The 22,451-nt window shown below is 34.9% G+C and overlaps 2 protein-coding genes across 2 annotated transcripts in view; one reads left to right on the top strand and one right to left on the bottom strand.

The window, feature by feature from the left end:
* Window positions 1-22,451, top strand: part of OTOR (otoraplin) — a 291,057-nt gene that overhangs the window by 248,744 nt on the left and 19,862 nt on the right. The gene's annotated exons all lie outside the window — the stretch shown is intronic.
* BFSP1 (beaded filament structural protein 1) lies at window positions 1,241-17,881 on the bottom strand. The gene is made up of 8 exons (XM_072409589.1): window positions 17,266-17,881; window positions 15,280-15,340; window positions 9,400-9,495; window positions 8,828-8,920; window positions 8,357-8,464; window positions 4,698-4,918; window positions 3,311-3,396; window positions 1,241-2,517 (listed from the first exon to the last, which is right to left on the bottom strand). Exons 1-8 carry the CDS (start codon window positions 17,637-17,639, stop codon window positions 1,592-1,594), a joined length of 1,965 nt encoding a protein of 654 aa, XP_072265690.1. The 5' UTR covers window positions 17,640-17,881; the 3' UTR covers window positions 1,241-1,591.

Genomic DNA, 22,451 nt, shown 5'->3' with positions numbered 1-22,451 from the left:
GGGAGATTGTCCTAGCACTGAACACTCCAGGAAAAACTATAAGCGTAAATTTTTACCTAAACCGCTTACCCAATTATTTTCAAATGTTTTACTGTAAAAAAAATGTCATACAGTAACAATAAACCCTTTGTATGAACAAAATAAATTTAAATAAACAGTACATTCAAGTTATTATTGCATTATTTTTTCATTGTATGTAAAATTTGTTTTAAAATATGTTTTTTGACAAAAATGGAGGGTTTCCTGTATGGTAAAAACTGGGTGTGATAGCAAAAAACTAGGGTCATTTCTGGATTCACCACCCAAAAATGAGTAAAAACAAGTGTAAGATCTAACTCAACAAAAAATGCGTTCCCCAGTGTTATTCAAACGTTTATCCTAAAGTGTACAAAAACCCAAAATCTTTTTTTTAGTTTGGCCCTAAAGACTGCATGACTCCATTTTTTTTGTGAATTTTTTGTTTCTTACATAGAGATCAGTAACAGTGCTTCCCATTGCAGGTTGACAACATTGTCCAGTGATTATAAGCCACATTGTCAACCTGCCATGCAGAGTTCTTCAGTTGGCCATTTGGCTGCTATTGGGTCTGCAGGAGCTATGCGTAGATCTGATAGTCAGCCCACTGGCCATCTCCATTCACTGTATAGGGGGGAAAGAGAGGAGGGAGATAGGAGAGAAAGAGAGAGGAAACGGCGAAAAGAGATAGTGAGGGGGAGAGAGAAGGAGACATACAAGAGGAGAGAAGAGGGAGAGGAGAGGAAGAAAAAAGAAGGGAGGGACAGAATTAAAGTGAAAAAAGAGGGAGAGGAGGACAGAAAGAGAGGGAGAGAAAAAGAGATTGAAAGAGAGGGAGAGAAAAAGAGATTGAAAGAGAAAGAGAGAAGGAAAAAGGGGAGGGGGGGAGGGCAAAGAGATGAGAGAGAGGGAGAAAAGGGAGGGAAAGACAGACAAGACTGATAAAGAGATGAAGAGCAGAGGAAAGAAAGAGAGGGACAAGAGAGAACATGGAAGAGAGAAAGCGAAGGAGAGTGGAGACAGAGAGAAAGAGAGAGAGAGAGAGAGGGTGAAAGAAAGTAGGGAGGAGAGAAGGGTATACAGAGAGGGAGAGGGGAGAGAGGTTTTTTGTCTCTTGTGAATGTATGAGAACATCTAAATACGTATGCTCAATAACAAATTATACCTCTACAAAGAAATGGAAAGTCTGAAAAATTGTTTCGGTAAATAGAGATACAAACACAGATTTTGCTTTAGATAGCAAATTTTATTTGGAAACAAATTGGCCAGATTCAACACTAAAAAACTACATCAGTTCACTGAGCAACACAATCACTTAAGAGTTATCAGCTTTCAATGAATAATAGATAAACTATTTTTATCTTAGTTATTATATGCAGCTTAAGGTATTAAGATCTGTCTGATATACTCTATTACTGCTGACCCGCCTTGCTGCCTTTTCATAGCCTACGTAAAACATTCCTGATAATATCATCTACTTTCATTGTAAAGGAGTGAATTTCACGATCAGTAAACACATATGAAAATCAATAAAAGATATCTTCTCTGTGGTGTTTCAAGAGCTGATATTGTTATTTTATTTCTTTCTTGTCTTTTCAATCATGGTTTCTACAATCATAGCCGTTTCTTCATAACTCTTTACTCTGTCATCAGAAATTTTTTCGATTGATTCAACCACTTCAACCTTTTCATAACTCATAGAGCTTGGAAAATCTCTCCCTCGCAATGGCCTCAGACTCCTTTCTTCTTTGTTATTATCGCTTTGGCTTCTGCTTAATCTCTGACTTTTTACAGAATCCGAAGTAGAACCTCCTGACTCATGTTGCGTGTCGTCTGGTCCTGTGATATCTGATGGCTTATTTACTTCTTCTTTTTTCTCTGGTTCTTTAGGTTCTTTATCTTTTTTCTCATTGTCTTTTTCTTTTGGTTTTTTGTCCTCCCCCACCTCGTCTTCTGGCTTCTCTTCTGAACAAGCTTCATCGTCCTCACTTTCTGATGATTCTGAAGGTTCAGGTAGTTCTGGAATAGGCAGCACAGGTACGATATCATTTATGATGTTGACAGTTATCCTGCCTCCTGTTTGTGGTGTGGAGGAGCAAAAGTAAGGATCCACGTAGCTAGATTCACCTGTAACTAGAACATAGCGACCTTTGGTGAAGAAATCCGGAGAAGGCTCTGGTTTCTTGTACCCTTTTATTCTATCTCTTACTATATTACATAGCTTGTCGAATGCTTTACTTATCTGTGCTCCATCTGGTACATCTTCTGGAAGTAAGTCGTGCTCACACATTTCAGCTTCTCTTTCAGCTTCACCAAGAGCAAAATCATCATACTTTGTTTCATATCTCTTATCTACACTTTCCTGTGTTCTCTCTATGACTCTGTCCGCATTGCTAACATCACTTTTATCCATGGATAGTTCTTTTTTCCTTGACGTCTTCCTTGGGACACCCTTTTGTCTTGGTTTGGCTGTAGCTATATCCTGTATAGCCAATGTTATATCTGCAAATTATTAATTAATACTAATTAATTTTTGATGCAATTAGGTCATGGCAAATGTTTGATGCGTGCCATATTTTTCAAGACATGCAACAATCAAAAATGTTCTAGTATATTATTTGAATTGGTATTAGGAATGAAAGAAAATGTTAGGTATAGGCCTGATTTATTAAAGCTCTGCAAGACTGGTGAAGATAGACTACCATGAGAGAATGTGATCCAACAAACCTGGAATGGATTTCTAAAAATCATTTTCTGAGTTTCAATCCTGAACCAGATCCATTACAGATTTGCTGGATAATCCAGTTTCTTCCATGATAGATTATTTTATAATCTATCATGGAAGCGCTAATAAATCAAGCCAAATGACTGATAAATGTTTTTTTTTTTTTTTTGCAAAAGACAAATAAATATGTGTTGTAATCATTATATGGAGTACAGAAGTAATTATCAATGAAAAACAAACACCTAAACCTTTTGGTTTCATGTAAGAAAAATATTTTCAAATATGACTTAAACCTATGGATTCAAATTAATTATTTTATTCTTTTTTGTTTTATTTTAGAAGGAATATCAAAAAAAGATTAGGGCCCATTTCAGACAATAAGCACCTTGCTTCTTGGAGGGGTTGGGGACCATTTTGTGCATTGCATTTGCATTGCTGTTGGTTTGCAATGGGAGATCCTGGGTGATCCACCAAACATTGTATGAATTCTGTGATCAGCAGAGAACACTACAAACCCCACTTTATTTGTTGCAGAAAATATGAGCATAAAGATGTGCACTTAGATATTACCTTTTCCTCTTGTTGGGGAAATTTGAGGGGATTTGTAGCTCTGCATGAAAAGTTTTATTGGAGTTCCAACTATTGCAGTGTTTAATCTGATAGAGAAAAAATACTTAATTTAGAAATTGTTTCTATAAAAAATATTAAAGTAAAAGTTCAATTGGTACATAGAACATACATAATTTAGAAGCATAGATCCCCCTGATTCTAAAATGCTCTCGCATAGGGCCTGATTTATTAAAGCTCTCCAAGACTGGAGAGCATACACTTTCATTAGTAAAGCTGTGTGATCCAGCAAACCTGGAATGGATTTCTTAAAATCATTTGCTGTTCGTTAGCAAATGTTTTCAATCCTGGGCCAGATCCATTCCAGGTTTGCGGGATCACCCAGCTTCACTGATGAAAGCGTAATCCTCCCCAGCCTTGGAGAGTTTTATTAAATCAGGCCCATAGACTTCAGATGCAAAGTAGACCTGCTATGTACTAGTTAGCCCTCCACCAAACTCGGGCAGTGCTTCTGTCCAGATTAGGCTTCCATAAAGTCATTGGGAGAGGCAAGACAGATACACAGTGAGAGTGAGAGTTTGTAGTACTGGGTAAATACACTTACCTCTGTGCCATCATTTGCCCAATGTGGATCTGATCTAAAAGTATTAACATAATAATAAAGTTAAGGCTGCATACACACGTGCAATAATTGTCGCTGGAAGGGATCTTTAACGATCCTTTCCAATGGCAAACAGCTGAATGATGCATGAACGATGCTGTACATACACCACCGTTCCGCTCTATGGAGAGGGGAGGGGAAGAACGACAGAGCGGCACCTGGCTGTGCTCTCTCCCCTTCACTTTCAATACGATTGTTTGTCGTCTATGGATCCGCCAGGGTGGTTGTTTGAAAGATGGATGACGAGCCTTGTACACACTCAAGATTCTTGTCCAATATCAGCCCTGAGCCGATTAATCAATCAGAACCATTGCACTTGTGTACTTAGCCTAACTCAATGTACTCAGGGTACACTATCAAATTTCGGTGCCTGTTGATTTCTTAACGGAATCTTTGCAGCATTGGAAGTCTGTGGGCTGATATTTTGATTTATACAATTTGTCTTACCTATATTCTGCCCATAAGGAAAGGATTGACAAGTGATCTGTATCTTTTTATTTCACCTTATTAGACAGAAAACATTCACACCAGCCAAAATGAGCCTTGTTTGTTTCATTTTGTGTTATTGCCATAGGTCTATTTGTCTGACCACCTAGATAATCCCATTTGGCTGTCCTTAGCCTCTTGACAGTAACATCCCTGCTTCTTGAACAAAGGCAGAAGCCATTAGATAGAATATGTAAATGACCATCTCATCATGATTATAATAACACAGAGCAGTGCAGTTACCTATTATCTTCATTCTCAATGATCCGCTTATACCTCTCCAATTCATTTTCCAAGGATTGCTGGTATATTACTAGCTGACGGCAGTCATTGGTGTATTTCTCCAAATTCCTTTCTGCTTCTTCGATGCCTTTCCTAAACACTTCAATCTGCTCATTGTACAGCTGTATCTCATCATCATAGCTTTCCTGGGTGTTTTTGATAGCTTGCTCCAGCATAGAAGTCTACAAACAATACATAAAATAAATCCCATTACATACTAATATCAGGCCGCTAACATCCATAAAGTCATGATACCATAATGGTTGTATGAGAAGCCACCTGCCTATAAGTCACATCTAAGCCACAGCAGAACCCTCCAACTACTGACACCTGCAAGGAAAATGGTTGGAAGGTTCCATTGTGGCTTGGATGAGATTGGTAGAGCACCTCTTTAAATAGCACAATGGGAAAGTTTTGTGAAATAGACAATGAAAGATATATTTACTAAAGGAGTTATTTTTACATATTTTATAGAACCTAGGCTTTTTAAAACATTCAGCCTTACCTAGGCTTTATTATTCAGAAACTTGCTCTGCATGTGTTCTGACAAACACTAGGAAGAACACCCAGTCAGCTTGATAGGAGCACTAGAATTAGGGGTCTCTGCTGTATTTTATACAAAAATAAAATTTTCTTTATCCAATTTTTATTTTTTTAGTTGAATACAGTTAAAAACTGAAGTGATGTTTTTTTAATTTTCATAACTTCATATCTTTTACCTTCTGTACTCAACACTTAATAATAAAAAAATTGTATGGAATTTAAATTAGAACAGCGCAATTGTAATACCTAAAATAATACATTTGGTGGCAGCAGAACACTGAACACTGATATAAAAATGTTTTAAAAATGAAATATATTGGGTTCACCTGCTGGACCTCATAATTTCATCCAATTAAAATTCATAAAAACATTATTTGGGGGAGATCTATGGAACATTAACTTTGCTTGGGATGGAGGATGTATAGGAGTTAATAGTGAGAGATGACAGTGTAGGGTTAACTGTGTTATGCGTATTGTAGGACATTTTTAAAGAGTAGGCATATTTTAATGATCTAGTGGGACATAAAGAGAGTGCACTTTATTTTTTTCAGTGGATTCACTATGCTGTAATTATCATTGCACATTTTTTTTATTTAGCATTTGTAGAGGAGTACAAGTATGTGTAAGACTGTAGATCACTGATTTTAGAATTTTTAATGATATATTAAAGGTGAATAATTAGGAACCTTTTTGTAGGTAGATAAAAAGCAATTTATTAAAGCACTATGCATCCTATTCCTATTGTCATTTGTTTAAATAAAATATTGTTTTCTTAATTTTTCACCCTTTATTGTATTTTCTTGCCATTGATCTCCTGCAACCTACATGCAGTCACCCTCTGTCTGCATACACCTAATCCAGAATGGCTGCATTTTATTACTCAGGGTGGGCTTTCTGATGGTAATGAGAGTGAACCATGCCATGTAATAGGTTCATTTCATAAAGCTAACAAACCAGGATAAGGATTTGATTTCTCAATAAAATGAAAATAATTTATCAGTAAGTTCAGTAGAACTAGAAAATAAAATAAAGATTACGGTATTGAAACAGACACATAATCAGCCAGTTACAGAGCAAGAACATGATGGGGAGACAGGAGCAGAGCATTGCGACCTTATATTAGGAAATGAGTGAACAAGAATCTTAGTGGCAGCTCAATCAACTAATATTTTAGCAAGTAACACATATAAAAATATTGAAAATTACTTTTGAAATTATGCTAACATATAATGAGATTTTAACTTTGGGAGTTTACATATACTTTATTCTCTATATTACAATTCAACTATTTACCAGCTGTTTTAAATACACCCAACTGCCTCCATCACAACTACGTTTTTGGTTGTAGCTGTAGATTTGCAGGAGGTGAACTATTGATTTCAACACCTTATTTGGTTGGTTTTATTTACAAATGTGTAATTCTCTCATATGATGCATTTTTCAAAGTCTGCATCAAACTTCTTTTCAGTAATTGCCTATAAATATGGCCTATAATCCAATTTATTGAGTGTAGTTATGTGTTTTTGGCAGCAGATGGTGGTATAATATAGAAAATACTAAATGTATTAATGCAGAAAAAGAAATATAAGAAAAAAAAAAAGGAATATTGAATTTGTCCTAGGCATATTTGATGGTTTAGTACAGTGGTCTGCGAGAAAGGTTTGGTGGTTCACAGAAAAATGTGGACATTATTTGCAATTTTTATGTTTTAATAATAATAATAAAACAAAAATAATAGTCTAATAAATTATTTTATTCTGTATGACAATTTTCGCCTTTATATTGCACTAAATTCAAGAACTGTACTAGAGATGGAAAAACAAGGGAGGCGCAGCGTGATGTCACTGTAGTAGTCAGGCAACCATTGCCGAGCCGTACGTTTCAGTATTGTTTCCACCATTACAACAGTCACCCCGCACTGCGCATACCGATTCTCATCCAATTGTTTTATTTTATTTGTTTATTTCTCAGATGCTCTTTTAGGTAAGTATGACTTTAACAGTGTATTTTCTTTAACTGTTATATTTATTGGCATCAAATAGTTTGACTTTGATAACTATCATTTCTTGTTTGGTCTTAGATTAGAATGAAATAAAGCCATAATGAATGAGAAAAGCAAATAAATATTTTGCATTTCTTTAGTAATACTAAATATAATGCAACTAATGATAATAGTAACAATAGTAATACTTCACTTAACCGTGAGCTGATCAATGAATCAGAGCTTCCACAATCCTCATCTGGCACCATTAGGAAGATCATTATTTTACAAATGTATTTATCTTTAAAATTCAGATTATTGGTCCACGGGATTTAAAATCATGAATTTAGTGGTCCGTGAGGTCCAAAAGGTTGGCAACTGCTGGTTTAGTAAACTGAAATGTTTCATCTTATCACTGAATTTGCAAGTATATCATATAATTATCAGATTGAATAGCTGCAAATCATGTATGCACTCCAGTGAGCGTTCAAGAATAAACATTTAAGAACGATCAAGAATGCATAATTCAATGTCATTGAAAGTTTATCAGGATTCTAGAAAAGTATTCAAAGAGACACAGTATTTAAAGGATATGAAAATCCTAAATATATTTTCTGTAATAATAAGTATAACAAAAGCTGCAATATGTTACATATTTGTTTAGGTGTGCTTATAAGTAGAACCGTTCTCCATTTTTTAATCATTAGGAAAGGGTCCGATCTCAATCAGGATTTCTGCATGCAACACTAATCGAAACATTTTTCTTTATATCCCTATCCCAGTGATGTTGTTTTCATCTGGACAGGTAGTGAAAGAAAATATTTTTATTAGAGAAATATACAGCAATATGAACTTCTTTGTTAGTAGAATATGGAAGGCTAGAACATAAGGATTTTATGTTTTTGTGCCCTCACTCAGACATAAAGTGAAAGGAAATGTTCCCTTTCCAAAAGAAACCCAAAAGCAACAATTATATACTGTATGTTCTAATTCCTCACCGGTTGTCAAGGTAAACCAGGACTTTTTTTTTCTTTTTCATACTCTTGTTACCTTTTACCGTCTTGTTTAAAGTTCTTATTTTAAAATATATACTTACATCAGCCTGCAGTTTGGTCTTCTGTGCCTGTAGTTGACATAAGATGCTTTTATATTCCTCAAGCTGGCTTTGCAGTATTGGAATTCTTCTTTCTGATATCAACTTCTCCTAAAGGAAAAGCGAAACATTAGCCATACATAGGTGTAACTAGTAAAGGATGTTTCCCCAACTGGCAAGTTTCTCCATGCCACATCCAAACAATATCAGCAGAACCAAAAAAGAATGGGACTTTGAAGGCTTTAAACACTTAATATTCAATACATCAATTATTTAAAACTTTCATTTACTATACAAGAATAAAAAAGACAATGCATATCTTGGAGTCGTCTCAATTAGTCAGATGTTCAACGTGTTTTGCAGAAATATTTAGCACTTCATCATGAAATTATATTGAGACCTAAAATCATACAATACAGTATACAGCTAAGTATGCTTAGGACATGTGTGAATGATGCATTAAATGGCCCTTACCTCATACATGCCCACAGTGATAGAAGTCACAGGAGGAGTTGTCTGAATGATCTGCTGCAGTATGTTAACATAAGTCTGAATTTCCATGAGATTCTAAAAAGTAAAAAAAAACATATATATATATATAATGTTCTAATGCACATTATTTGGAATTATTAGGAACATTTTGTTTTAAATGAACAGTTTAGTTCCACTTTAAAGAAAATCGTATATGGCTGATGATTAAACTACAAAGGTTACAATTTTGTAGCAAATTACACTTTGTATGATTAACTTTAAGTATTTACATGTGAAGAATGATAATAGGATGCTGCAGTTTTAGCAATATTCTCATGTCCATGGAGGGGAAGACAAGCATCTGCCAGCTAACTATCAGTGGACATATCAGACTAAATTAGAAAACTTTACCCTGTAGCAACTGTGACATATGAATTATCTGCATGTTCTGGTTTATTCTCACCTTCCATTCTCCATTGACATAAACAAGGGAAGTTGACTAAACTCAGTGTTTTCCATTGGCACCAGATGTGCAAATATACCCTTATGGTATTCAATGCAAATTTTTAATTTACCTTCTTGTATCGGTTCTTTGCAGCATTGATATCATCTTGCAAGAACTGAGATTCAATCTGAAGCTCTAGATTGCTCAACAAAGCTTCATCAGCTTCCTAAAAAAGTAAAAAAGAAAATGCTCATTATTAGGACATTTTAGAAAAGGACATAAATTATCTGTTTTAGAGTTTTCAACATACATCTCGCATGGGAAAGATCAATTCTGACCCAAATCAAGAAGATAAAGCCATGCGGAAAGCTAGTTAGAGAAAGATAACACTTCCAAGCATCATTGTATACTGAGTGCCTATGAGTGACTAATTTCTACAAAAACATTAATGAATAAATGAATGTGTCAAACCAATTGGTGTGAAGACGGCACCAAAGACTTGTTGCATGCAGTGAGATCTTAAGTGGACCTAAACTAAAATTTTTAAGTTACATAACTTAAAATACCTACATAGGTAGGCAACCCTTAAAGCCTTCTTTTTTTAACTTGATAAAATTTAGAACAGCTTATTCACCCAACTTTTCCCATAATAAATCTTCCTGGGCTAAACACGCCTGCCAGAAGTATCTCATGGTTTTAGTTGACACATTTAAAAGGGTTTGTGAAACAGACCGCTCATGTGTCAGATGTTCCACATTGAGACGGGTCATACTCAGTGTTTGAGAATTTAAAATTCTATTTCCTCCAGTATTTTGAAATTGATATAGGTACAGTGTGGCTTTAATATTAAAACAACCATGAATTGCCTTTGGTAGGATTTAATGCAGGATAGCCCTTTACATAATGTAGTTCTAAACACTATACATGCAGACAGGAAGGGGCGAGTGTGTGATCCCAGCAGGAGAAATGCCAAAGAGTAATAAGGTGTACTATTGTGCTCTACTCTGAAAATACAACATCTAAAGGTGATATCTTACCTTCTGACCATATACACAGTGGTGCATTGAAAGGAGGCTGTTTTATGATAACATGGGGTCACATCACTCATAACCGCATTAAACAGACTGTCTTGTTTGCACTTTATTTTATAGAAAAAAATCCCTTTTTTCTTCAATATCAATATTCTATTGATATGATATTGATTTGATCAACTATCATCTGAACAAATATATTGATGAGGTACTAGTAACATTGTGTCCTTATGTCTCTCCATCCCTTGCCTCTACCAACACTCTAATTTGAAATATCAGCTCAGCTCAAAAAAATTATAATTTTTTTTGTTTTTTATACCTTTTCTGCAATCTAAAACTCATAAATCTCTTTCCCCTTTAGTAACAACTCTAATAATAACTTCCACTGATAGACTAGTAATATTAAACATTCCCTTGGGTAACTGCCATCACACAATTACCTACAACCCTTGAACCTAATCGTTTCAACTTTACCATACTCCATAGCTATAATCTCTTTTCAATATAAGCCTCTGTGATGACCTCTGAAAATGCGGAAATGGCATAAAGTGTCAGACTTTGAGCATTTATTAATTATTGATCACTGTAAATAAGATCACTTGCATTGTCTATGGTGAACTTACTATGAATAGTTGAACTTTATAAAGTGTACAAACCCTGAATACGTTGACTTTAGTGAATATATTTGTTGCCACAATGAGCCGTTGTTTCTGCTTTCTCTTTAGTTGTATGGGGCAATTGGTAGCTTTAAAACAAGTGAACTTCACTTTGGTTTAAGACAGAGTACAGATGCATAAGGTTGGTGGTGAGAGGGTACATAGTGCTCAAATGGTTCAATCAAAAGAGGAGGTCGGAAAAATAACATTGTAGATTACAACAAACTCAATCTTTTTCAGCATGCAAACAATGAGTAGCCTTAGAATTAATACCAAATTAATAAAAGTAAAATTATTGGCTCTCCTAAACCTAGGGATGTCACATTCCAATACACAAGATTGTTCTACAATCATGCTATTGGACTATTGTCTGGCTATTTATAAACCTTGTGCATGTGCTACATGCTCTGCTCCTAGGGATGAGCGAGCGAGAATATTAAGTTCGAATATTAAGCACAGCTGCAATCAATGACATTGCATTGCAATCCTGACATTGTAATATTCCCCTTTGCCGGGCATCTTCTCAATGATTGCAGCTCTGGCTACACTTATTGAGAACAGTGTGCAATCCCCGGAGCACTAGAGGTTAATTAACGGGGATCGCAAACAGGAGGATTCCCAGGAAATCCTGTGAATTCTCCTGTTATAATTTCCTTGATCTTCCGATAGTTTCACGAAACTGGTTCGCCGAAATTTCGTGGAACCATCGGAAGTTCAAGGAAATTTTTTCCGAGAATGCCAGATGAATTCTCGCTCATCCCTATCTGTCGCCACAGAATCCCTAGTGCTTAATCCATGAATAACTCAAAGAGGTTCGTGGAAGGCCTTATAGTTCTCAGTGGAAATAATCTTTCTCCCACTAGCCAGAACTTTGAAAAGAAGGCTGACCTCCAAAAGAAAAGAGGAAATAGAGGTACCAACCTCCAACATGCTACCTTGGACTTATACAGGTTAAGAGTCCCTTACATTTTATTAAAAGTGGTTTTATCCAGATACATATGGAGTAGTCTAATGGTGGACCCCTGTTGAGACTAAAAACTAGACTTCAAATACAGGTAGCCAATTCCGCCTGCTTATTTACCCGACCTTGCTGCAGTGTCAGTTTAATCCTTTAACTTTTAAAGACAGGATCTAAGATCTGAGAATCCTTGGTTATAATGCAGAGGAGCTTTTCCTAAAGAAAACTACTGCAGAATGTTTTTCTCACATTCTGTAAATGTCAGAAATAGGTTGTTTCACAGGACCACAAACCTTATTCAAAGTAAACATGGTAGTTAGGATTGCATTGGTGATAGCAGAGGACAAAAACCTTTATATAAATACTTTCAGACAAAATTAAAATTCTAAGTAATTGCAAAAATATTATTTGTGCGTGAAAATGTGAGGAGCAGAGGACACACAGAGACATTTGGGGTGACATTCTGTTAGCTTCCTAGATAGACTTTTAATGTTTCATAATTAATTTGTGAATATTAATACCTTCTGAAGGAATAAATAGTTTGTTTTTGTTTTGTTTTGTTTTTCAAGTTAAATCAAAAGAATATATATTGATATTGTATAACATACCCCAACACAGTAAGGGTATGTACACAAGTCAGATATGTGTACAGTGGTAAGATGTACAGGGATATTGTCCTGACAGATCCATGGACAACTGATCAGGAAGAAACATTATACATGTCAGGTGAGGAGAGCACATTGGGGTGCTGCTCTCTTGTTCTCTCCTCTTTATAGAACATTGCTGTGTGTACAATGCTCACTTGTTTCCAGTGACAAAAACATGTGTACACTGCCTTACCTAAAACCTATTATTTGAATATTTGTGTAACATTTAATCCTTATAGTTTTTTTTTTCAAAATAGACCTACAATAATAATGAAAAAAATCTGATTTTAAGCACAAGGTAAGGTTGTTTCTGAATGCTTACTGCCTGCTTCGGTTGGCACAATAGAACTGAATTATTCTGTGAAGGTTCAGAATGGATCACGGATGCTCTGTTTTCTACCATGTACATAAACCTGATGAAAAATGTGTCTATAGGGAACAAAATATATATGTAATATATATAAAATGCTAGTTAGAAGTCTAGGGCTTTAACATTTTAGAATGTTAGAGGTTTTCCAGTGCCCAAAACTCCATTAAATTGATAAATAGTTGAATGCATAATCACTTGCATGGCATATTACCCAGTTCAGTCAACACTATCATATTACTAATGGAGAAAAAGCCCAGTAAATCTATTATTTTTAGACTTTACTTTCTCTTTTGGCTCTTACATTACTGCTTATAATAGATTTTTTATTGATTTATTTGGTTTACAAATTTCAGAACCAGTTCTGCATAGCATGGAAGATGAAAAGATCTGACCACTGGTCTCATTGGTATCATTTTCTATTAAATCTAGCAGCGAGGTCAGGAATTAACCAGCACAGTAAAATATGACCCAGAATTAGGATCAAAGCTATATTAAAAACATGTGGCCCATACAGCTGTTTTGGGTTAGACAATCAACCTGTTTTACTTTTTTCTGTTTCACATTCTATATTAAACAAAAGTGTTGCTCACAGTTTTCCATATCAAGGACACATACAGAATATTTTGGACCAAGTGTCACATAGCTGTCTTATGATGCCCACAAAGAATAATGTTATTTTAATGATCAGTCTCTAGCAGGATGTGGGTTGGGGAGTACAGGCTGAGTTTGTTAACATTCTTTCCAAGACTACTCCAGCATGGAAAAATCAGCTGAACGGTCCCTAAACAGCTGGATTGGAAATACTTAGAAATGGTTTCTGCGGGCAGATTAAGCGGCAAAGCTATTATCACCCCACCATAAATAAAACTAGTTTTGTCTACTGGCTAGATACTTTAAAAGGCAGCAGTTGTAGAAAAAAGGCAATTTGCCATACAAAAGCCGCCACAGGATCCACATTTGGTAAAGAGTATTTAAAAGTAAAACTCTATAATTTCGCTTTAGATAGTGTAGGAAAGGGTTAAAACCCATGAGTTTATTTCCTGCCTGGATCCCACTGGTGGGATCATATAGGAAGTGGGAGTAAATCTTGCCAAAGTAGGAGGAATTTTACTAGTAAGCTACATAACCATGTTAGATCAGCCTTTCTCAACCTTTAGAACATGGGGGAACCCTTGAAACAACCTTTAGTTTTTCAGACAACTCCATCTATAATTACTATGATCACAGCTCACAGTACATTAGCCTGGTGGTCAGTGGGAAGAATGTAACCCCTTATACTACTGGCTGTGAGAAGAATGTAATCCCTTACAGAGACCATTGCTGCCAGGTTAACTGACCTGAGAGACCCAAAGTCCTCATGGCCCAGGGAACGCCTGCCAATCTTTGGACAGACCCTGATGAAGAAACGCTGTGTTAGATGATCATTGCTTGAGACAAACAGTCATGCACCTGGCATGTGTACAGCTGTTCTTTAATCTGCATCGAGGGACTGATGAACAATCAAGATTGCCCGTTGTACTTTGCTAGGAGGACAGCACAGTGGGGGTGCCACTTGCTTGTCCTTCCCTCTCCAAAGAACGGAACAGTGTTGTGTATACAGCACTCATTCATACATCTATCACTGGAAACAATCACATAAATCAGACCTTTATCTTATGTTTGTAAAACTTTAAACAGATGTCACTAAATCAGGTGTCCCAATTAAAACATTTTTTCTTTCTCTATTCCTATTTAGGTGGCAACTTTTTCACCCATTTCCAGTCCTAGTGACAGTGGTCACCAGGACAAACTAAGAAGGTGAAACCTAAAGCAACAGAGATATCAATACAAAACTGAATTCGGTTTTATCCCTTCCATTCTCCATGCAAAACTTTGAATAAAAGTTTTGGCTTTGCATACATAGCATATTCAACTTTAAATTTGTGATTAGGCCTAGCTGTATTTTTGAAGTTGGTTCAAATGTGATTTTCACAAAAAAGCTACTTTACATCGTTTATTGACAGTTTTTGTTATTCATTTACATGTGTTTGTGTGTTGTGGAACTCCTGACCATTATAATCAATGAGCATTTTTGTATGTTTTATACAAAATATCTAGGTAGATAGATATTCCACCTATGCCTTTGGTACAGTACATATAAACTGTTAATACTGCAAGTGTTGCCATAAATTTTTTGAATATCATGTTGTCTTGTAAAATTACACCAATGTGTAACCTAAATAATAAAACAAATTAAACACTATTTTAAGTGATCACCAAGAAACGTTAAAAATGAATGTGATGTTTTAATATAATTCGATAAATAAACTTCTGTGAACCACGCCTGGGGTTGGAAATAATTAGCTTACCTTATTTAGTCTTTCAAGATTTTCTTTAAGAAGTGTCTGGTACTCACATTCATTATTGTATCTGTGAACAAAAATAAAATATGAAACCCCAAAACTAAATTACAAAACTTTGCATTACATGCAAATCTAAATGCAAATATAATGTATACAGTTGTACTTTAAAGACTGGGTATTCTTGAAGACTTTTTTAAGACACTTCAGTTTCATTTATTCATTCTTTCATCACATTATGTAAAGCATGTACTGATTAATATGATTACAAAATATGTTTGACTCATGTTGTAAATTACAAAAGTTTGTGTTTAGTTTTTTCTTCTCATTGCACTGTACAGAAGGCTGAATTACACAAAAGGCTGAATCTGAATGGGATCTTCGGATGGGATACATAAAATTGGCTTTGGGAAGCTAACAAAATTTTTAAAACAAACTTCATGTCAAGAATAAATATAAATTCTGGTCCATTTATTACATTTTAAATTACTCAAGGAATTACAAATGTTGCTAGAAGAGTCAGTGTAAAGCCGCATACACACAGGCAATTATATTTGTTGGAAAGGATCGTTCACTATCCTTTCCAAAGACAAAGGGCGACACGATGCATGAATGAGGGCTGTACATACAGCACCGTTCTGCTCTATGGAGAGGGAAGGGGGAGAACGACGGAGCAGCACCAATTTTTCTCTGCGTGCTCTTCCCCTTCCCTTGCATTAGGATCGAGAACCATTGGACGTGTGTATGTAGCTTAAGACTTATTGAAAAGATAAAGTGATCATTAAGGATAAAATACTAAAATACTAAGGTACAAAAATATATAGTGGAGCTGAAACTTCTACTCATGCGGAATAGATAATTTTGTATGTAAGAGAATACATATTTTGCACACTCACGCATATGCTCAATCATTTAAAAAAATGATTTTTACCTGTTCACATATTTAAGGATTAGTAATATTATAGTAATATAATAAACTTTTTTAATATTATAATTATTATTAAAAAATTACATATTCATGTTCAATTATTTTGTTATCATAGTGATGTTCATAAAACAGCATATTAAAATAACAAATATGGTTATTTGTGTAGTCTTTGCACCTTTTTTAAAAAAAAATATCAAAATTGTCCATAATATTCATATGGTACTTATAAAAAATTAGAATTACAATCAGATGTTCAGGTAACGTAAGTTTTTTATGTAAAAAACACTCAAACTTTCCATGCTAGAATCCATAGTTTTTTTTTAAATCAAAGATAGTGTATGTTGGATAGAAAAATAAGAAATGTAGAAGTGTTTTCAGTATTCTCACTGTAATTTGATGGTATTACATTGTGAAGAAATGTATTTCATTAATAAATATGTATTCTGTAACTTTTCTTCTTTAATATTTTCTTCTCTGAAGAAGCTGATGTTAACAATAAAGTCCTAAATGTCTTTTTTTAGGAGGTATTAAAGAATCCTCTTTTTTTCCAGACTAGTCAAGAAACACATTTGTTATATATATATTTGATGTGCAGTGATGTGATTGTCTATATCTTTGTACTCTTTTTGTTTTTTAGGTTTTTAACTGTAAAATATTTTATTCATAGCACAAAAAAATTGACCTTTTAGATAAACCTAAAAATATCTATTCCACTTTTCTTACCTTGTAATAACTTAATATCATCAAATCTAGTTTCACCACCAATGTGTTTTTGGCTACAGATATCAGTTTTGTCACAAATTTTAGACATTCATAACTATAAACTGTTACTGGTGAAACCAACAAACCTTTGTCTAATACTGCTGTAACAAAAAAAAGTTTTTTTATGCAGGAAATTTATATATAAATATATATATATATATATATATATATATATATAATTTTATTCTAATATAACATTTTCAATTGTTCAACGGGTCCTTGTAAATTGCATTTTAGATGGACCCGAAAACCATATCAGTATCAGGTCTGATACTGTTATACTAACAAAAGTACACATTACTCACTTGATTTTATATTCCTCTACTGTCCTCTGCGCATCCTTATATTCCCTCTCAAGTTTGGATCGATCAGAAGCCAGTTCACGAATTCTCTGCCGATTTAGCTCAATTTGTTCTGCAAAAGCTTCTTCCAGGCCAGAGATCTCATCCATTCTTTGAAATGTCTCTAACTGTTTCCTAAAGATGGCATTTCTTTGTTCCAGAACCCTGGCCCGATTTATGTAATTGGCAAACCTTTCATTAAGTTCCTGTAGGTTTTCCAGGCCTTTTGCCTGAGACAAACCAAGGTTACTAATATCCACAAGACTTTGCTCATCCAAGCCATCAGACCTCTCATATTTCTCCCTGTGCACTTCTCGTAAGTAACTAGTTTTGTACATGTTTCTATCTCTTCTCTGAGGGACTTTTCTCTCCCCAGGACAAACTAAACTGAACAAATTACTAAGTGGCAAAGAATGAGAACTGCTCTGTCCCCTCTCTCCTGTGCACAGAATGCTATCTGCAATAACCAAATGAAATTTAGTTCAAAGCAACAGGCCACAAGGGCACTGTTCTCTTGCATTCTAGTATTTGTCAGCAATTATTTTGTTCCAGGGAAAGCAGTTTCTTTTTTTAACAACACAGAGGGGCCTGGATTAACAACTAAACACATTCAACAAAAGGATTGCATTTTGTAAACAGATGATTCAAATAAAACAAGTACCAAAAGCATTTGTAATCATTTACAGTAATTGGTTTGTCCCAATTTAGTGAAATTTATATAAAAGTAGTAAAAAAATGTAAAAAAAAAAAAGTAGTATTTAAAAATGTCTATATGTAGTCCTCAAATGCATAAAAATACTGTTTATTATTATTATTAATTAATTAATTAATAATAATAATAACAATATTAATATTAATATACGGAAGAAAAAACATTATTTATGACTTGCTGCAGTTCCCTCTGGTGTGATACAAATGTTAATCAGGGAATGGTGCATTTACTACACCTTAAAGTGCATTTAAAGCTTTTTTTTGTTTTTGTTTTTTTTAGGGGGGTAAAAGATTAGAGCCATTCTCAAGCTGTTCCAATTTCATGTTGTCACCAGAACATTTATAGAAAAAAAAATTCTTTAAAATGTAGAAACTTGTTTAGACACTTAAGAAGGGATTTCCCTTACTTTGGAGAGATGTCTTCCTATTTTATCAAAGAAATGAAAGTAACTCTTCCTCATGACAGTTAGGAAAAATATCCACTTCATACACTATTTAAAAATGTAAAGACGTTTTAGTTTTACTATTTTACTTTAGTTTACTATTTTATTGGAGAATTACGGTTGTGTATAAATCTGGAAAAATCAATTTTTCACCTTTTATTTTACCACAAAAAGATCTAAATATGACCATGTGGACCATATGTGGACCATTCGTACTATAATCAAGTTATACAAATTCAATAAAAACATTCATAAAACTCAAAATCGTATACATTTTTCAAAACTAATAATTTTCAGTTTCCAGCTCCTGCATTGAATTGCTGGAAGCCTTCATTTCCCTGCCTCTATCCTTTTGGAACTAAAGTAATCCGCCAGTTATTTGGTTGCTTTGACCGGCTGGTATCTAAACCATGTCCAGACCTGTCCCTCCTTGTTTGTTCCTAGTTCTGCTCTGGCCACCTTGTTTGCAGTTCTGTCCATATCTATCCTTGTTTGTGCATAGTGTTTATTTATACTTTGTTATTGCTCTTTTTTCTGGTCATTTGTTGGCTTGATCTATTGCTGAATTGTTCTGTTTGTAATTTTAAGTTATGTTATATTATGCTGTGCTCACTTTCCCACTATTATTAGCTGTAGGAGTTTATTTATTTATTATTTTCCTAGTGGTTGAACTTGATAGATTCATGTCTTTTTTCAAGTTGACCTACTATGAGTTTATGCTGTTGTTTATTTATTTATATGAGTTTATTTATTGTTACGGCATAAACTCATAGTAGAAGGGTTCCAAGTCTTGAAGGGTGGTCAAAAAGTATTGAAAAAAAAAATATTAAATGAGAAATTATGTTTCTCATACAATTTCTATTGTCAGAATATTTCAAAAAGGAATAGGAATTAAGATCGTTTCATTGTTTCTCAACGGCAAAGGTTATTGCTGCTTTCCTGCTTTCTTTCAGAAGAATTGGAATGTTGCTTCCACCCATACAGCTCAGTAAGCAAAATCCAACTTCTTGTTTGCTCTGCCCATCATTTTGCACTTTTCAGCAGCATTTTAAAAAAGCTAAGAATCTGACATTCAACATGCATTCTCTAGTGGCAAACCAATCACTGCCATTGAAAACGCAGTGCCTGCACTGATCGATGCTATATATTCAGAAAGCTCAGATAAATGATGGAGATGTGTGGACAGGTCATGGATCTTTCCTCCTTATCTTTTGGGAATGTCCAAAAATTAAAACATTCTGGAAGCATGTGTGGGCCATAGAAGTAGAGATAATGCAGTCCCTTTTGAAATGGGTCGTAAAAGTTAAAGGAAAATTATCCTTGTATGGCGCAGCTAAAGCATGCATCCCTGCTATGTGGCATCAGTCAGGGGCCCCCACCATAGGATAGTGTTTTTCCAGAATACAAGACATCTAAGTATAGAAGACCGTATCTCTGTTCTGCAGGACACAGGGAAGGCTTTTTCCTAGTGACAATTTTGAAGCGGTACAGTTACAATGTTATGTGGTTATATCTTACTCTATGTTCCTGATATTTTTGTTTCATGTTGATGTATCAGTTGCTGTTTTGCTCCATTGTACCAGATACATTGTATTTATTGTTACATTCCTGTAAACTTAAAAATAAAAATTTAAATAAAAAAAAAACACATATACCTAAAAGTTCTACTAAAGAATTTTGAAACCAATACCAAAGAAAATTGAAATATCAGATTCTCTGCTTTATAAATAGACCTAATGGTGTCACAGTAGATCCATGCACAGTGCCAAGGCAGAAAAACACACGTCAAGGAACAAATGCATACATTCTCATGGCAGGCACATACAGTACATGTGCTCACATAGAGGTTCACTGAAAATGTTCTGCTGGATCACCAAGGTTTACAGATGAAACTGTATCTCCTCCAGCCTTGGAGAGCTTTAATAAATCAGGCCCAATGCATTCACATGTAAAGAGCTTGAATAAGTGCCATATCATGCAGCCTAATATATGGAAAAGGCAGTATATAACACTGTGACTGCAACACTAATACAGCCATCATTGAGTAGCTGTGTGCTAACATTGTCTTATTCCTGAAGCTTGTATGTTGCATTCCATTATACCAATGGTATTATAATATTTGTAAAAGTTTTAAAATAAACTTCCTCAACGCTCATGGGAGCCAATTGGCACCATAATACACAGCTGTGTGACTTAATTTTGGCACAGCCACAATGTTGCACTCTCAGCCCCTCATTTGTGAACCCTTCTAAAAACCTTCTTAATATAATCTGTTTTGGTGTTCTTCAAACTTCAGTGATCCATAAACAACTGATTTCAAATGTGTGTAGTTGTATTAGAGAATGATGAACTTTAAATAGTTTCTCTGTTTTGTTTTTTTTTTTGTACTTGTTACAAAAAAGTACTTTTTTACTTTTTCTCACAAAAATTGGCCAAAATACAAGTAAAAATACATTTTTTGTTAATACTGCTTCAGAAGTATTTACAAGGAACTTGACATGTGTATGGCAACATCTGCAGGACATCTTTTTACCCTCTGGAATATCTATTCTGGTAGAGATTGACTTCAGTCCATCTCATTATAAAATTCCCAGCATCACCAATTTTTCTCTCTTCGTGTTTCTGAAATGATGTCAATTGTTTGTCAGTTTGTGCATAGATTGTCTATCATATATCATACAGATACAGTTTTAGCTTTGGGATCCCTCATCAAGTGGAATATGTGTGTCCAAATTTTCATTTGTGTTGCCTCATGATGAACTTACTGAATTTGATGTGCTTAGAAGTCAGCTGTCATGATTCTGTCAAATCCATTGTGTAAATGTCTTATATCAGCTCTTCCGCCAGTCTGCAACTCTGTATTTGTACATAGATCTAGCCTATAAAGCAAAAAACGGGGATTTTATCAGTATGACCCACCAAGTATGATATACTTCATCAATCATATTAAAAAAGGGACTTGATTATATTCTTTTAAAATCATAAAGTAGGAACCTAAAAATATACATTGAAATCAAAACATGTATTTTAGGCCTCCTTCCCCATAGCCCGGTAACTTTTATGTCTTTACTCATTTTTTAAACATTATTTTGTGTATGAACATGGAATCAAGCAGTAGAAGCTCATCAGAAGTATTTCCAGTTCTCCAGTGGGCCAGTCCAAAACTTGCTTGTGTAGATTGGTAAATGTGGTGTGCTTTCAGGTGCTTTTTGCTGATATTTCAGATATTTCTGAGTTGCATCTAAGGGGTCTTCATCTGAGTTTTTGATCCAATTAACTTTGTGGACTGAAACAGATCGGAAGCAAGCAAAATCCTGTGTACACAGGCCATGACCCTTATAGCTCTCAGCTAATAAAAAAAAAAAAAAAGACTATGCTTTCATCTTCTCCTTGTCAGAATTATGGAGGCATCTTCATTTAGACTGGGTCATCCTTTCACTTCTTGGCCTGAGATACTGACTTAGAGATGAGATGACATAATCACGTGCAGTTCCTATTTCTGGGCATAGATATCTAACAAATGTCAGCACTTTTTTAGTGTACTGATCTTGATTAATGTGTCTGCTCATTAGGGTATAGAAGACATACACACGTACACACGTCAGATGATTTTGGCCAATACCAACCACAAGGCTCATCTAGGACGAGAATCTGACACGTGTGCAACGGATATCCGACGTCATTTATGGATCTATCCTAGTGGATCCAAGGACAACGATCGCAATGGGAAATAAGGAGAGGAGAGCGCAGCGGGATGTTGCTCGCTTGTTCTCCCCCCTCCTCTCTTCATAGAACAGAATGGTGTTGTATGTACAGCGCTCGTTCATTCATGTTTCAGTCATTTGGTGTTGGGAACGATTGTAAAAGATCGTTTCCAATGACAAAATTCTAGTGTGTTTACGCAGCCTAAGGAAATTCTTCATGATGTCTACCTGTAGCTGACTAATGATATTATTTCGGCCAAGGCAAAGTCAACTGAACAAAGACAAGACTGAC

This window comes from Pyxicephalus adspersus, chromosome 4 (genome assembly GCF_032062135.1).
Source record: "Pyxicephalus adspersus chromosome 4, UCB_Pads_2.0, whole genome shotgun sequence".
Lineage (NCBI taxonomy): Eukaryota > Metazoa > Chordata > Amphibia > Anura > Pyxicephalidae > Pyxicephalus > Pyxicephalus adspersus.
This window is presented reverse-complemented; position numbering and strand designations above follow the sequence as displayed.

Excerpts from the sequence above, each read along its gene's own strand:
- BFSP1 (XM_072409589.1), bottom strand. The coding sequence starts at position 17,639 with ATGTACAAAACTAGTTACTTACGAGAAGTGCACAGGGAGAAATATGAG. Across the intron at positions 8,921-9,399 it reads CAAAGAACCGATACAAGAAG|AATCTCATGGAAATTCAGAC; the intron begins GTAAATTAAAAA and ends TTTACTTTTTAG. Across the intron at positions 4,919-8,356 it reads AGACCAAACTGCAGGCTGAT|ACTTCTATGCTGGAGCAAGC; the intron begins GTAAGTATATAT and ends TATTGTTTGTAG.